Source organism: Pan paniscus, chromosome 2, assembly GCF_029289425.2.
Source record: "Pan paniscus chromosome 2, NHGRI_mPanPan1-v2.0_pri, whole genome shotgun sequence".
Lineage (NCBI taxonomy): Eukaryota > Metazoa > Chordata > Mammalia > Primates > Hominidae > Pan > Pan paniscus.
In genome coordinates, this window is record NC_085926.1 from 106595115 (window position 1) to 106613324 (window position 18210).

The 18210-nt window shown below is 35.5% G+C and overlaps 1 protein-coding gene across 7 annotated transcripts in view; it reads left to right on the forward strand.

Moving 5' to 3' along the window:
• Window positions 1-18210, forward strand: part of DZIP3 (DAZ interacting zinc finger protein 3) — a 105055-nt gene that overhangs the window by 30280 nt on the left and 56565 nt on the right. For all 7 annotated transcript variants that reach the window (XR_004670658.3, XR_004670657.3, XM_003825061.7 and 4 more), the window contains exons 6-11: window positions 4920-5000; window positions 6317-6441; window positions 9552-9666; window positions 13428-13547; window positions 15627-15728; window positions 17344-17436. Coding sequence is in view for 5 of the 7 variants with exons in the window: in XM_003825061.7 (XP_003825109.1) it covers window positions 4920-5000; window positions 6317-6441; window positions 9552-9666; window positions 13428-13547; window positions 15627-15728; window positions 17344-17436 (636 nt within the window). In the remaining 2 variants the exon portion in view is untranslated. The remainder of the gene's footprint in view (window positions 1-4919; window positions 5001-6316; window positions 6442-9551; window positions 9667-13427; window positions 13548-15626; window positions 15729-17343; window positions 17437-18210) is intronic.

Genomic DNA, 18210 nt, shown 5'->3' on the forward strand with positions numbered 1-18210 from the left:
ATGAAGGCAGAAGTTGAGATGAGATGTCCAAGCTCCAGCAAGCAGGCAGGAAGCAAAAAGGGATGAATTCTTGCTTCCTCTACTTTTTGTTCTATGCAGGCTTTAATGGATTGGATGATGCCCACTTACATTGGAGAGGGCAACCTGTTATACCCAGTCTACCATTTCAAAGGCAAATTTCATCTGGAAACATGCTCAGAGACACACCCAGAAACAATATTTAATCTGGGCACCCTGTGACCAGTCAAGTTGACACATGAACTTAACCATCACAAATACAATGGACAGGGAGGTCTTGGTGTACCCCTCACACAGTTTCCCTAAATAGTTACATAATTACATTACTCCAGAACATATTAAAAAAAAAACAAAACAGGAAATTGATGTTGGTCCATGGGGCTTTGTGTCTGGGGTCTCCAAGACCACCCTCATGTTCAGAGATTTGCTAGAAGGACTGGACTCAGCATATGGTTATACTAACATCTAAGATTTATTATGGTGATGTGATAAGGATACATAGTAGATCATATGGGGAAAAGACACAGGTGAAGTCTGAGGAAAGCCATCTGCAGGTTCCTCCATATTTTCTCCCTTCCATGAGAAGCTACACAGCATATACGGCCACCTCCAGCAATGAAAATGTAGCAACATCCACAGTGTTTCTGCCCAGGGAAGCCTATAAGAGACTCAGTGATCAATATTTTTATTGGGCGTTGGTCATCTAGGTACCTGCTGCCTGGCATGTATCAAAATTCCACACTTCCGGAAGAAAATCCCAGGTGCTCAGCATAAATCATAGTGTTTGCACAAATAGTCTAGACATAGTAAGGCACCTTTATCAGTTAGGGAACACTGCCAAAATTCAAGTTCCCAGACATCAGCCAAAGATCAACTTTGCAAGCAGGACTTAATAAGGATAACAGCCTCAGGCCAGCTAGGTTAGCTTTTTAATGCCCAGGCTTGTATAGTTCTGTGCCATTTTATCAAATGTGTACATTTATGTAACTACTACTGCAATCAAGATAAAAGAACTATTCCACCACCACAAAAATCTCTCTTATGACTTTTATGGTCACACCCACCTCTCTCCCTCTACAATTCACTGATCCCTAATCTATCTCATCTCAGTAATTTTGCATAGACCATTTTTATACGAAGGAAAGATCCACATGGTTTAATTTTTCATTGAAGAAGTGATAAGCTTTATGTTCATACTATTTTGCAGAATCCATGTGGGAGAGTAAAGGATTTTGATTTAAAAGATCATTGTTTTTGTTTTGTTTTGTTTTGTTTTGTTTTTGTTTTGAGATGGAGTCTCACTCTGTCACCCAGGCTGGAATGCAGTGGCATGATCTCGGCTCACTGCAACCTCCACCTCCTGGGTTCAAGTGATTCTCCTGCCTCAGCCTCCCGAGTAGCTGGGACTACAGGCGCGTGCCACCACGCCTGGCTAATTTTTTGTATTTTTAGTAGAGACAGGGTTTCACCATGTTGGCCAGGATGGTCTCGATGTCCTGACCTTGTAATCTGCCTGCCTCGGCCTCCCAAAGTGCTGGGATTACAGGCATGAGCCACTGCACCCAGCCAGATCATTGTATTTTTAAAGGTGGATGGTAGATACTTCAGTGTTCGTTATATTATTATTTAATGTGTTCTTGATACCTAAAATATTACATAATAAAAGAGACAGAGTGAATGAGAGTTTTTGAAAGGTTTAATGTAACAAATTTTTATACTTCTTTTTTACCAGTTTTTAAAAATTTTTATTTTTAATTTTTGTGGGTATATAGGTGTACATTTTATGGGGTACGTGAGATACTTTGATGCAGGCATACAATACATAATAATCACATCAGGGTAAATGGGCTATCCATCACCTCAAGCATTTATCCTTTGTATTACAACAATCCATTTATACTGTTTCTTATTTTAAAATGTACAATGAATTATTGTTGACTGTATACTCATTTCAACAGATGCTGAGAAAGTAGGGTTGGTATTTTTGTAGAGATGGTGTCTCACACTATTGCCCACTTAGGTTAAAATGGCTTATGTACAAAATACAGGCAATAACAAATGCTGGTGAGGATGTGGAGAAAAGAGAACCCTCTTACACTGTTAGTGGGAATGTAAATTAGTAAAACCACTATGGCAAGCAGTTTGGAGGTTCCTCAAAAAACTGAAAATAGATCTACCATAGGATCCAGCAATCCCACTGCTGGGATATACCCAAAAGAAAGAAAATCAGTGTATCAAAGAAATATTTGCATTCTCATGTTTATTGCAGCACTATTCACAATAGCCAAGATTTGAAAGCAACCTAAATGTCCATCCAGATGAATAAATAACGAAAATATGGTACATATACACAGGGGAGTACTATTCAGCCATAAAAAAGCACAAGATTCCCCCCAGCACTTTGAGAGGCTGAGATGGGAGGATCACTTGAACTCAGGAGTTCAAGATCAGCCTGGGTAATAGTGTGAGACCCCATCTCTAAAAAAAAAAAAAATTAAAATAATGAGATCCTGTCACTTGAAACAACATGGATGGAACTGGAGGTCATTATGTGAAGTGAAATAAACCAGATAGAGAAAGACAAACTTTGCATGTTCTCACTCATTTTTGGGAGCCAAAAATTAAAACAAGTGAACTCAAAAAAATAGATAGTAGAATGATGGTTACCAGAGGCTGGGAAGGGTAGGTGGGGGTTGGGGAGACAGTGGTGAATTCTTTAGCATGTCAATTGCTTTTTTAAGCTCCAGAATTTCTACTTGATTTTTAAAAATTATTTTCAATTTCTTTGTTCAATTTATCTGATAGGATTCTGAATTCCTTCTCTGTGTTATCTTGAATTTCATTGAACTTCCTCAAAACAGCTGTTTGGAAGTCTGTGTCTGAAAGGTCACATGTTTGTCTCTCTGGGATTGGCAACTGGTGCCTTTTTCGGTTTGGTAAAGTCATGTTTTCCTGGATGGGCTTGATGCTAATGGATGTCCATCGATGTCTGGGCATTGGAGAGTTAGGTATTCATTATAGGCTTCACTGTATGGCCTTGTTTTGTACCTGTCCTTCTTGGGAAGTCTTTCCAGGTATTCAAAGGGACTTGCATATTGTGATTTAAGTCTTTGGTCACTGCTGCTATATCTGCATTAGGGGACACTCTAAGCCCAGTAACCCTGTGTCTCTTGCAGATTCATAGAGATACCATCTTGGTAGTCTTTGGTAAGATCTGGAAGAACTCCTTGGATTACCAGGCAGAGACTCTTGTTCTCTTCTTCCTTTACCCCAAACAAACAGAGTCTCTCTCTCTCTCTCTCTCTCTCTCTCTCTCTCTCTCTGTGTGTGTGTGTGTGTGTGTGTGTGTGTGTGTATGGAGCTGCCTGGAGCTGGGGGAGGGGTGACACAAGCATTCTTGTGGCCACGACCACTGAGACTCCTCTAGTTCAGATCCGAAGCCAGCCCAGTACTGGTTCTTGCTCAAACCCTATGGTGACGACTGCCTTGCTACCATCTATACTGAGTCTCTTCTTTCTGAGCAGTGCGTTTCTCTCTGGCCCAGGGCGAGTGCAGAAGTGCCAGACAGGACTTGAAGTCTGGAAGTGGGAACCCTGGAAGCCCACTTGGTGTTCTATCCCACTGTGGCTGAGCTGATACTCAAGCTGCAAGACAAAGTCCCCTTTACTTTTCCCTCTGCCTTTCTCAAGCAGAAAGGCATCTCTCACCATAGCCACCACAGCTGGGAATGTGTTGGGTCACATCTGAAGCCAGCATAGCTCTGAGTCTCACCCAAGGCCCATGGCGAGTACTGCTACTACTGTTGATTATTCAGGGCCCAAGGGCTCTTTAGTCAGCAGGTAATGAACCCTGCCAGGACTGGGTTCTTACCTTCAAGGCAGTGGATTCATTTCTGCCCCAGGATGTGTCTAGAAATATTGTCTTGGAGCTAGAGCCTCAGGATTCTACTGTGACTGAGCCGATATTCAAGTGGCAAGGCAAAATCGTCTTTATTCTTCTCTCTCCTCTGCTCAAGCAGAGGGAAGGTGTCTCTCCCAGACGTGTGAGTTGTTATCCCTGGAGTTGGAGGGGTGACATAAGCACTCCCTTGCCTGCCCCATCTGGTATCTTACTAGGTTGTATACACCACAAATCCACTGGCTCCAAGCCCAGCACAGCACCAGGACATGGCCAGGAACTGCAGTCCTTGTGGCCTAGACTGCCTTTTATTTAGGACCCCAGAGCACTTTGGCCCACACTGGCAGGGCTTGCTGGAACTCAGGCTCTGACTGCTGGGATGGACAATTTACCTATGGCTAACACTTGTCTAAATGCTACCTCCGTGATCACTGACTGAGTTCTGCTCAGTGTGGCTTTCTGATGTGACGGGGCAGCACTGAGTTCCAGTGCAAAGTCCTTCCCCCAAGCGCAGATTCTCTCTCCATGTCACATAGCTGTAGTCAGGGGATGGAGGAAGGGATGGTATAGGCAACTTAAGACTGTCTTTCCTACCCTCTTCAGTGCCTCTTTCCTTAATATGATGTTCAAACCAGGTAATGTGATCACTCACCTGATTTTTGTTTCTATGAAGGGGCTTTTCTATGGGGTATTTGTTCAGTGTGGTGTTCCTGTGTTGGTGACGATTGTTGGAGCTTCTATTTGGCCATCTTTCTTCCATATCCTTTCCTTTGATTAAATTTTAATGTTTTATTTTGAGATTATTGACTATCCTCTTTCTTCCTGGGTCAAATTATCAAATATATCTAAAATACATTATCGTTATTATTAGATGACTGATAATGTTTTGATAATTTTTACTTGTTTTAATAATTATTAATTAAGCTTAGGATATTTAATTAAGCTTGTTGTACTGAAAAGTAGCTTAGTCTAAATAACCAATTAACATATTTTTTTCTTTGTAGGCACACCAGATTAATATTGGTTATTATTTGACATTACTGTTTTTATATGGAGTAGCACTCACTGAAAGAGGAAAGAAAGAGGTATGTAACATGTTATTTGCCCTTTATAAATCTTTTTACATCTTGGAATAATCAGGCCAAAGATTATAATATGAAACTAAAAATATTAAAAAAGGAAACTTAATATTAGCTTATAACTTCATTTCTTTTATTTATCTTTTGAATGCTTACCATTCATGTAAAATAAAAAATTATTTAGCTTCTTTCACTTACATAATACATTTTAATCCATTTTCTAGTATAGCTTAATCCCTCTGGTTTTAATCGTATCCCTTTTGTAAAATATGAATTGTACCTCAAATTATTTGTCAAACAAGTGCAAATAAGTACAAATCTGGGAATTAACTAGATAATTTCTAAGGGTTCTGTTGAATTTAACATTTCCTTTTTTTTCTGATTTTTAATGATTTCTCATATTTTCTTCATAGCTTTGATATTTCTCTTATTTTTTCTTCCCAAATCTGTATTTCTGACTTCATAAATTAAATATATAAATATGACTTGTTAATTAGAATTAACAAGTGAAGTAGAATTGATAAGCAGCAAAACTGAAAACATTCTATTTTAAATACTTTAATGTAGTACTAATTGTTTAGTGTGATGTACTAGAGAATATTTTAAAGTAAGGCCAGGCAGCATTTTTCCAGCTTTTTTTTTCTAGAGAGACTGAGGCCATTATGCCTTTTTCACTGAAGCATCTATTATAACAGATCCTGATATTTACTTCCAGACCTATGTTGTTTATGATTAAGGTGGTGATTCCCCAAAAGAGTTTATATCTATGGGCAACAAATCACTTACTTTCTATCTGAAATACTGTGAAGAATTGTGCTCCCATTAGGAAGAATGATAAAGAATTGTGCTCTAACAGTTATCAGAAAAGCCCTTATTTTGGCTAGTAGTACTTGCCAGTTAGATATGTATATGTATGTATTTAAAAGATGGCGTCTCACTATGTTGCCCAAGCTGGACTTAACTCCTGGGTTCAAGCAATCCTCCTGCTTCAGCCTGCTAAGGAGCTGACACTATCAGTGTGCACCACCATGCCTAATTGCCAGTTTTAGATACACAAATTTTTGTTACCATCTTAATATTCACTTTGAAATATTGGTTAAAGAAGGTCTTAAGTTTATTTATAAATAAATATTTTAAACACTGACTACATGATCTTTGTAATCACATACAGAGATGCCAGGATTCAGAATGTGAATAAAAGACCAGATGATTGGATTATTTTTAAAGCTGCCCTAATTTCTCCAGTTTGAGAAGTAATTGTTTATTGTAAAAAAAAAAAATTCACTTTTACAGCAGCCAAACCTAGTTTTATGTTACTACAGGATTATACAGAAGCTGAGAATAAATTTCTGGTGATGAAGATGATGATCCAAGAAAATGAAATTTGTGAAAACTTTATGTCTTTAGTTTATTTTGGACGTGGTTTACTGCGATGTGCTCAAAAGAGGTAAGGATTTTAATTAACGGGTAGATGTTGCCTGTGAAGTCTCAGCATTGTGAAATGGAAGTAAGTGTGCACAGTATATCAGGCATTGTGACATTTGTGCTCTACTGTTTTATCCTTTTCTTCTTTGCCTATTTGTATAATTTCTTTAATGTAGTTGAGAATATTAAATAGCAAACTTAACAGGCCATAGCAATAAGAAGCAGTCTAGCATTAACATTAGGAGCATAGGCTTTAGAGTCTGATAGACCCGGGTTCAGCTACATTTTTTATCACTTATGCTAAGAAACTTAATGTTGTTAAGCCTCATATTTTTTTCTTATCTCTAAAATAGAACTAATAATAGTGTAGGGTTCACTTCATGAGGCTTTTGCAGGTGATTAACATTGCCTAGGACACAAAAATGCTGTACTTAATAAATAAATTATGGTTGGAGTTATTAGTATTATCACCACTAACTTGGAATAGTTTTTAAAAGTATAAAATGAGCTTATAAAGAGTTGAAAAGGGTCCAAATGCTGAGTTTTTGGAGTATTGGCTACTACTTATTTTAAGAAAGTGAAATTGTATGGAGGAAACTATACAGATTATCTGTTTACTTCCTATATGGAGATCCATAACCATTTGTAACATCATTCATTCATTTTATTTACTAAGTATCCATTATATTCCAGAAACTGTTAGGTGTTGAGGTTACAGTGGTTTACAAAATACAGTTCCTGTCTTCATGTAACTGAAAGTACAGTGAAAGATATAGATCTTAATCAACTAATCAGTCATAAAATATTTATGAGATAGGATAAAGAGCTATGAAGGAAACTAGAGTGAATAACTGAAGTGTTTCCTGGAGGCTGGTTCTGGGAATCAGAAGTCTCCCTGAGAAAACAATGTTTGACTAAGATCTGAGGGATGAATTTGGAAAAGTTTGCTTGGGCAAACTCTTATGAAGGATTACTGCTGGGCCAAACCACTGGATCCCTAAAAGTGTCACCTATGTGGTAGTTCCCTGATTCTTTGTAAGGTTGATGTCCTATTCTCTGGCTTGCCTGTTTTTTTACTAGGGTATCCACAAGACATCTCACTTCTTGTTCACTGGGTCTGAGCAGCATGTGCCATCAATATAGTGGGGCTAGTGTGATGCTTTGTAGAATGTCAAAATGATCCAAATTCCTTCAGTCTATACTGTGACAAAGTAAGAGAATTAACATAGCCTGAGACAAGAACAAAGAATATATCCTGCTGTCCTTCCTCAGATGTGAAAACTGTTTTTTATTCTCTTTACTGATGAGCATTGGAGAGAATTCATTTTCCAGATCATTGACACTAGAAAGTCCAGTTGTATGGCAGTATCATTACTTTCATCCCTGGCCTATAGAGGACAACCACCACTGAGCTCCTCAAAGACACTGGTGCCCTGCTTACTCTGTAGTTCTTATTGTATTAATGAATGGGGTGTCCTCTGAGCCTTTCTAGGAACACTGAATTAGTGGTGGGTTCTGTGTTTTTATGTAGTAAGTCAATTCTAACCTTCTCACTTCCTTGACTCCTTTAATATTCCTCAAAAAATTTTCAGCATTTCTTCTTAATTTACTATAGACCATTATTGTGTCCAAGTTTCAAGGAGTCTTCTCAGCACCATATTAGGACTGGATTCAGGTGTCCTTTCTAGGAAAGTAAATCTTGAATTACGGAAGAGTTTTTCCTTATCAGTGTACACTTCCCCATTCAGCCTTGTGTTTACCCTTGGTTCAGCACTTTAAAGATCCACTCCCACTCATGTTTCTGCCAGTACATTCTAGTAGGGTTCTGCAATTCTTATGATTAACAAGCTTTTTCGTCCTGGGCAAGGGCTCTGTTTTCTCACTTGGGCTCTCCACCTGACCTTAGATTTATTGTCTGAAGGCAATGAGGTAAGGGAAGTTTTTTTTTTTTTGAGACGGAGTCTCGCTCTGTCGCCAGGCTAGAGTGCTGTGGTGCAGTCTCGGCTCACTGCAACCTCGGCTCACTGCAACCTCCAACTCCCTGGTTCAAGGGATTCTCCTGCCTCTGCCTCCCAGGTAGCTGGGATTACAGGCATGCGCCACCATGCCTGGCTCATTTTTGTATTTTTAGTAGAGATGGAGTTTCACTGTGTTGGTCAGGATGGTCTCGATCTCCTGATCTCGTGATCCACCCACCTCAGCCTCCCAGAGTGCTGGGATTACAGGCATGAGCCACCGCACCCAGCCAGTAGGGGAAGATCTTAAGAAGGAAGGGCATCACCTTTTGAGACATACATCTCAGCTGATATTTTTGCATGGTCTCTAAATAAAGGTAGGCTGCTCTCCTGTGGCAAGGAAGAGGTCTTTGCCAGTCAAGAGGGTTCATGGGGGAAATTTAAGGATTCAATATTTCTAAGCACATTCACCTAAATACCCCCATTTTAGATCCTAGGGTCTACTCATTGCATATCAAAGCCCTAATTTTAGTGTAGTTCTGTTGAGGCTGTGTTTTGGGTCTCTTTTGCAGCTGTTCTACCCTTATGGTTAAATCCTGAGCTTCATTTTCAGCATAGTCTGCCTTATGTCTAGAGGAGGTTCTTTTGATGTTGCCATAGAGGCCTTCTAGTTTTCAGTGTCCTGAGTTGATGGTATTAGTCTTGTTGAGGCTGTGCATTCAATATCAGTTTGTTTCACTTTATGATTAAATTTGGGCCTTATTTTCAGCACAGATTATGGCCATAGGGGATGAGAGTCTCTTTCAATTGCCCCCATAGAGGCCTTCTGGCTTTCACAGTGTATCCTGAGTTAATAGTTGGCTGACCTGTGCCTGTCATTCTCTTTCTTCAAGGCCTCCAAGACAGTTTAAAGCCAACCAACTCTACAGTCCCTTTAATTACCATGGCCCCCATACTATTCAAGCTTGAGCTACTACATAATCTTGTGCCTCCCCTTCCACCTGTATTTCATGCCAATCTGCCACAGGTGAGAGTGCTAGTATTTGTATTTCTATGGCATGCCAGAGGTTATCACCACCCTATTTACCATAAAAAATGGGTTATTTGTTGTCTCATTGGTAAACCATGCATCTACACAGTCCCGTTCAAACTAACCTTATTTTAAAATGCCTTTCAGATATAATGGAGGACTGCTAGAATTTCATAAAAGCTTACAAGAAATTGGAGACAAAAATGACCATTGGTTTGACATAGATCCTACAGAAGATGAAGATTTACCTACAACTTTTAAAGTAAGAAATTATTTAAGAGTAACATTTTATTTGTAACTAATCAGAATAACCAACTATATCATATTCTTACAGCAAGCATGTTCTTTTATTGGCACATAACTTTTTATACAAGAAACAACCTTTATTGCATTACCTAGTGCAGAATGTATGATTCAACAAGGAGAGAGAAGTGAGGTGGCAGTGTTAACATTTTCAAATAATGAGAAAATTAATAATGATACTAGGCCAGTACCCTGCATGGTTAGAGTCAAATGTAGCTGTTAACTTTTTTTCCTAATTATCTTTACCATTATTTTGCTGTTGATTTAAATTACAAAGTACTAAATGCTTAGTTCAGAAAACATGGAAAATATAAAAATGCCTAAAGATAAAGATGAAATTCATCTATATTTCTTCTTCAAATGGAAAAACCATTGTTAGCATTTTTATTTATATCTGTCCAGACACACACACACACACACACATATAAACACCAATAGCTTTTATTTTGTGATTTTAAGTTGTGATGTTGTGCACACTTATTTGTACTCTGGAAATATATAGTATTTTTTATTTCTCAGTCATTAGACTATTATACAATGCGATTTTGCCATATTATACAATGCGATTTTGGCATAATGCGATTTGGCATAATATATATATATAAATATATAGTATTTTTTATTTCTCAGTCATTAGACTATTATACAATGCGATTTTGGCATAATAATGTATTATATAGCTTTGTTTTAATTTGCTCAACTAGTTCCCTGCTAAGTTTATTCTAAATATTTCCAGTTTTTCCTTCTTATATAAAGTGATCTTTGCATATTTCTCACGTCGTTTCATTAGAATAAATTTCTAAAGGTGGAATTGTGGAGCAAGTGTTCACACAATTATAAAGTTGTTATATGTCTCTGTATTTTCTCTCAGAAAATTGTACCACTTTATATTCTTCAAATAGTGTGAGACTTTTCATTTTCCCACACCTTCTGGGTGTTCTTTACCTTTTGGGTAATTTTTAACCCATCTGATAAACCATTTGCGTCTTTTTAATTTGTTTAATATGAACATAGCTAAACCAGGTTTCTCTTGGTTAATGTTTGAATGACATATCTTTTTCAAAACTTTAAAAAACTTTAAATCTTTCTTGATCTTTATGTTTTACCTGACTTTAAGGCCAAAAGCATTACTCAAAATAAAGAGAGACGTTTTATTAAAATATAAAATTCAATTATCCAGGAAGATATAATAACTCAAATTTGTATATACCTAGTAATATAGCTTCAAAATATATGGGACAAAAACTGACAGAATTGAAAGGAGAAATATTTTTAAAGCCCCAATCACAATAGAATATTTTAATATACTTCTTTCAGTAATCAATAGAACATGCAGACAGCTTTTGGCATTGTCAAGGTAATCATATGACTTTTAATTTTGACTTGCTAAAGTAATAATTTTATGCATTTTAAAAATACTAAATTTTCATCCCTACTTTACAAAGCAGTCCCTTACTTGATCTTGGTTGTTTTACTCTTTTTCTTCCTCTTTTTAAAATATTTTGCTTTCTTTATTATCTAACTTTTTTACTGAATTTTTATTTTATGCACAATAATATATATATATTCAGTTTGTCAAATAATCTTTAAAGACTTAAAGTAAGAGTTTCTGTTTTGTTATCTCTAACTGAAATTCTGCTTCCTAGAGTCATTCTTCCAACTTTCTAGACATTTTTCTTTGATGTTTACCTATTTTTCAAAAGAAATACTGCTATTTAAAACATATCTCCAGGTTTTTCTCTTTTGACTTCTCACTGTGAAAAATGAGAGTTTAGCTTGCTTATACATCCCCTACACACACACACACACACACACACACTCTCTCTCTCTCTCTCTCTCTCTCTCACTCTCTCTCTCTCTCTCTCTCTCTCCCCTATCCTACTGGTAGTTATGTTTTTGTTAAGCTGGCCTCAGGGTTTCCCTTCACTCTCATCCTGGGAATTTTCCTCACCTTTCTTGTATGTGGAATCCTCTGTTTCTCAGAACTCAAGTTTTCCTTCCTAGGGTTGCTTCCTTGTTTTGGTGGTGCAACTCCTCTATTCTCTAGCAGCTTCCCGTAAAAGAGAGCTTGCATGGGAGGTAAATTTTTTGAGACCTTTTAAGTATCAAAATAATTTATCCTTTGTATACTCTGTTCATATCTTGCCTGAGGATAGAATAATTTTTCTTTTCGGAGACAGGTTCTTGCTCTGTCACCCTGGGTGGAGTGCAGTGGCATGATCATAGTTCACTGCAGCCTCAACCTCCTGTGCTCAAGCAATTCTTTTCCTTCAGCCTCCCAAGTAGCTGGGACTACAGGCACATGCCACTGCACTTGGCTAATTTTTAAAAAAATATTATTATTATTATTATTTCCTTTTTTTTTTTTTTTTTTTTTGTAAAGACAGTCTCAGTATGTTGCCCAGGCTGCTCTCAAACTCCTGGGCTCAAGTGATCCTCCCACCTTGGCCTCCAATTTTTTAAAAGCATTTTTCTGTTATCTTTTAACTTCTAATATTACTTTTAAGAAACTTGATTTCATTCTGATTTTTAAACTTTTGTATTTGACCTGTTTTATTTTCTTCTTTCTGGGAATTGTTAAGGATATTTTCTGTATCACCAGTTTTCTGAACTTGTGTTTTTTGCTTCTGGGACATTTTCTTGTTTTATATATTTCATAATATTTTCTTAATTTTCTCTTTTTCTTTGTGAAATACTTATTATTCAGATGCCTTGTAGACTAGACTGAGTCTCTAATTTTCTTATTTCTCAAGATATTTTTTTCTACTGTCTGGGAAATTTTCTCAACTTTGTCCTCCTACATTGAGCTGATATTTGTGAAATAATTTCTAGAGGCTTATTTATCATATATACCTTCAATACATTAGCAGTAATACTATTTGAAATTTTGTAACACTATCCCTCTAAAGGATAAGTATGAAGGACCTTATCTAATCATTTTAGACCTGATTACATGATTCACTTGTATTTAATCAGCATTTCATTTATTTGTTATGTGTTTTATTCTATTTTATTTTATTTTTTAGAGATAGAGTCTCATTCTGTCACCCAGGCTGCAGTGAAATGGTGCTACCATAGCTCACTGCAGCTTTGAACTCCTGGGCTCAAGCAGTCTTCCTGCCTTGACCTCCCAAAGCACCATGATTACAGGCATGAGCCACCACTTCTGGCCATTTAATCAGTATTTTAAAATGAGAAATTATATTCTGATTTGTAACTAAAGACATTGAAAACATATTTCTCTACTGTAGTTTTGCCCATTATAGCAGTGAATAGCATATTGCACTACCACAGTGGTTCCACTGCCAATGCAGTGACCTACAGGTTGCTTCCAGCCAAGATTCTCTTGGACACCAGTGATTTATTTTCTCTCTGTGTGTATATATTAGAGCAAATAATTCTTGATAGGAATATGCCAGGTGTTATGCTATGAGTTAGATGATAAAGAGATGTATGGCTTCAAACATACACTTCTCTCCATTCTCCATGTTTATATCATTCATTAAGAAATCCAGTACTTCTAATTTAGGACCTTCCTATACATTGTTTACTTTGAATTAGGGAAATGTTTTATTACTATTAAAAAAATACATATATACAAGTACTTCGAAAAGGGGTATGATATGGACATATTACCAAGGTAAAACATGGGTAGTCTTAATTGTGGTGTTAATTTATTATTAGTAATTCATGAGAATTCTTTCTGTTTTTAAAATCTAGGATCTTCTTAATAATTTTATCAAGAAAACTGAAAGCAATATAATGAAGCAGACGATTTGTAGTTACCTAGATTGTGAACGATCTTGTGAAGCTGACATTTTGAAGAACACCAGTTATAAGGTACTGTAATTGTCAATTAACAGTATTTTTAAAAAGTAATTGAAAAATTATATATAACTATATAAAATAATAAAAATTATATTATGTATAAAATATTTTAAAAGAGCATTTAGTTTAATTACAATGGTAAAGCAGTTGAAAAGTTATTTTACTATGAGAACTTAGATTCAGAGTGATCAGGAATTATTTATATTCTGTGAGTCAATAAAAGAATAAATTGGTTTCACTAAGGTTTTTGTAACATTCACATGCATCTGAAGTTATAAGTATTATTCCTGCAGTCAGTCATACAGTGAAAATGATCTAAAAATGCTTTACTTTATAGTTAGAATTGTTAGAGGTTAAGAATGGTAGCGTTTTACTAAGGAGAAAGGCTGTCACTCTGCAGGAATGATACTACTAAATAAGTGATCGTTTTCTCTTCTATGGGCCTTGGCAGGGGGAAAAAGTAACCAGCCTTGATTTGAAGAAATTTAGCTATCAGAATACTTCTGATAGATCTCTCTCTCTGGATCTATCAGAATACTTCTGATAGATCTCTCTCTCTGGATCTATCAGAATACTTCTGATAGATCTCTCTCTCTGGATCTATCAGAATACTTCTGATAGATCTCTCTCTCTCTGGATCTATCAGAATACTTCTGATAGATCTCTCTCTCTCTGGATCTATCAGAATACTTCTGATAGATCTCTCTCTCTCTGGATCTATCAGAATACTTCTGATAGATCTCTCTCTCTCTGGATCTATCAGAATACTTCTGATAGATCTCTCTCTCTCTGGATCTATCAGAATACTTCTGATAGATCTCTCTCTCTCTGGATCTATCAGAATACTTCTGATAGATCTCTCTCTCTCTGGATCTATCAGAATACTTCTGATAGATCTCTCTCTCTCTGGATCTATCAGAATACTTCTGATAGATCTCTCTCTCTCTGGATCTATCAGAATACTTCTGATAGATCTCTCTCTCTCTGGATCTATCAGAATACTTCTGATAGATCTCTCTCTCTCTGGATCTATCAGAATACTTCTGATAGATCTCTCTCTCTCTGGATCTATCAGAATACTTCTGATAGATCTCTCTCTCTCTGGATCTATCAGAATACTTCTGATAGATCTCTCTCTCTGGATCTATCAGAATACTTCTGATAGATCTCTCTCTCTGGATCTATCAGAATACTTCTGATAGATCTCTCTCTCTGGATCTATCAGAATAAGACTTTGTGAAATCACAAGATAGGATGAGATGATGTGCAAATCAGACAATACTTCTAAAAAAATAACTGATATCTTAATTGCGAGGCATGATGTGTACAGCCAATCCGATAGGTGGGAAGAAGGAGAAGACCAAGATCTATTCAATAGAATAAGACAGAGATTGAAAAGTGAGCCTGGTGAGATGTAGTGCTCAGGGTCAGGCTTGTTCAGTATTGGTTTAGATGACATGGTGATATGGTCCTAAGGTTTCTCAAGAATGCTTTAGGGTTCTAATCAAATGAACAACAGCATGCAGCAGCAGGAATACCTGGGCACACAATTTAATTTTTGTCATCAAAGCAAAAATTTTAAAAAGCAAGGTTGTAGTTTCCAGGCAGGGTACAGTGGGAAAGACAAACAATCTATACCCTCGGATTATGCAGTAGCTCAGGAGCTGTCAGCAAGGCAGCAAATCTGAGTTCTCATGATTGGTAACAGAGGGAATTCAGGCAGTAATGGTATGGAGCTGGGGATGGAGGAAAAGAGAAATGTAAAAATGGAGATGAAGATGGGTAGGTAGCATGTTCCTCTGTAGACATCACTCACTGGGTTTCTGATATTTTGTTGTACGTAGAACATGGAAAATATATTAACTTTTTCAAATTATTGACTTTTTTTTACTGTTCTAATTTTCCTATCTTTAGTGATGTAAAAATGACTTGTAAAGTTATTTGGTGATCTCTGATTTCTGTTGATAAATTTTGAATGCCATGTAAAATCTATCTAATTATAGAATAATTTTTAAAGTGACAATATAATTTTTTTTATCTATACAAGAATCACCATGTCCTTATTGATAACTTACTTTTATCTTTTTCCAGGGATTTTTTCAGTTAATGTGCAGTAAAAGTTGCTGTGTTTATTTCCATAAAATTTGCTGGAAAAAGTTCAAGAATTTAAAGTATCCAGGTGAAAATGATCAGGTATTATATTCGTTCTTAAAACCACAACAGCATTTCTTCCTCTACCCTTTCCTCTTTTGTTGTCTTCCGCATCGTTTCTTCCTGTTCATAACTTCCCTCCTGCTTTTTACTTCCTCCTTTTTTTCTTTTACTTCCTTCTTTGTTCTTTCCCAATTCTCTCTGATGCTTATCTCCCTACCACTTTTCATTCATTATCATCATTTATTAAACAGCTCTTTGTAGGTGATACACTACTAGTTAGTTGGTTTGCTTAGTGGTTTCTATCAATTTGTTCCCTTCCTTTTAGAAATGTATACTCTTAAGAATAGAAATATTGTTGCATATATGCACATAGGATCATAGAATAGAATTTCTTAGTAAAAACACAGAAAGGATAATTATACAGTTTTAAGGATTTCCATTTTAGAGGTGAAGAACAAGGACAAATTTCATAGTCTTCAAAAATATATATGGAACTTTTAATATTTATATTTAGTTATAATAGTTACATATCATATGTAGTTATAGATAATATATAATATAACATGGTTATACATTATATATAATAGTTATAATTATATAAGTTATAATTATATATAACTATATAACTACATAATTATATATAACTATATAACATATAATTATATAATTATAATTATATAAGTTATAATTATAAATATTATATAATATATAACATAACTGTTATAATTATTAACTATTATAATATATAACATATAATAGAGTTGTTTGCCACTAATATTAAAGTGGAAATACAAAGCCCAGTTCTGAATTAATTACTCTTTAGTGAGCTGATGACTGTAAGTTGGGTCTATAATGTGTGGTTCTATAGTGTTTACATTCTACAAACAACAGAAAACCCGTTTAAAGCAATTGTGGTGTAGTAGAAAGTGTATTGAATATGGAGTTGGGAGATCTGGGTTCAAGTCCAGACTGAGCCACTTACTAGTTTTATTATATTAGACTGGTAACTTAATTGCTCAGAGACTAATTTTTTTAAGCTCTGAAGTAAGGATAAGATAAACCTATTTCATAGAGTTTTTGTAAGAATTAACAGATAAAACAGATGAACTCACATTGTAAACTGTAAAAACAATTGTATAAAGATTTACTTATTCATTTTTAAGTGGTATATACTTTACAATTTCCTTGATTGTAGGGGCAATTAATATTACTGAATTTTAGAAAGAGAAGTAAAAGAAAAATAAGTAATTTAACCAAAAGAAATAGCAAGCCAGAACTAGAGAAAGGATGTAACATTTTTATTCTTTCCTTTTCCCTAGAATCCTCACATATCTGATAGAAATTCAGTAATCCTCTTTACACATACTTAATTAGTACATTTTACTTGAAGTTGCTTTCTCTGAAGCAGCAAATGCATTTTAGTCTGTAATACAGCTACTTGAAGATTTTGAAGTAGAGTGAAATCATACATTTTAAATAGGATATCCATTGATACATGAAATGGACCATCTTTTAACAGCTACATGTCAAATATTCACATCTTCCAGTTTACTGTCTAGCAACATTTGCTTCTAACTACATTTATTTAAATATAATCAGATTTGCACATCAGTGATTTTTTCTATTTTTATTTTTTTTCTATTAATAAATTTAGAGTTTTAGTGGGAAAAAATGTTTGAAGGAAGGATGTACAGGTGACATGGTAAGGATGCTGCAATGTGATGTACCTGGAATTGTTAAAATTTTGGTGAGTATCTTGTTTTGTCCTTTTTTTTTTTTTTTTCTTGCTTTCCTTCCTTGGAAAAATATTTTTGACTTGAAACAGACCTGGGGATCATCATAATTAGATTCCAGCCATATTGCCTTTGATGGTGACTGAGCTCTTGAACCTTTTTATTACCATGATTTATACAAAGTAATGTTTAAGTGGTCCTTAAGAACAGTAAAAAATTAAGAATAAAGAGAAAGACACAAAAAGAGAAACAAAGACAAAATATGCCATAAGTATACCAATGAGGAAAATATCGTGAACTAAGGATAATTAATCCTTTGACACCTAAGGTTAAAAATAATTTTAGACTTTCTGAACCTCTTTTAGTCTGTAAATATCCTCCTATGAAGGTATCTACAGAACATCACATATAGTACCTGTTACATAAAATGCACTCACATGATATCCATTTTATGTTTTAATTAATGAAATATCTTGTTGAATTTTTGGTTCATAACTAAATAGACCAAATTATGACTAGAAATGTATCTTATTTCTTTATTGTAAAATGTGCTATTTTTGTATTTCAGATTTGGCATTTAAATCCTATAGTGATATAAAGTAGAACTGCTTTTTTAAGGTCAACTCTAGTTCGTTTTTTTGATCAGGATTATTTATTACTTACCTTGTTATTCATGTTTTGTTTGTTTTATATTCACTGTGGCTTCACTCTCATTGTATGTTTCAAATGTTAAGCTAAGAAATAACATTAAACATTTTGAAAATTGAACTACTTTAGGGCTATTTTTT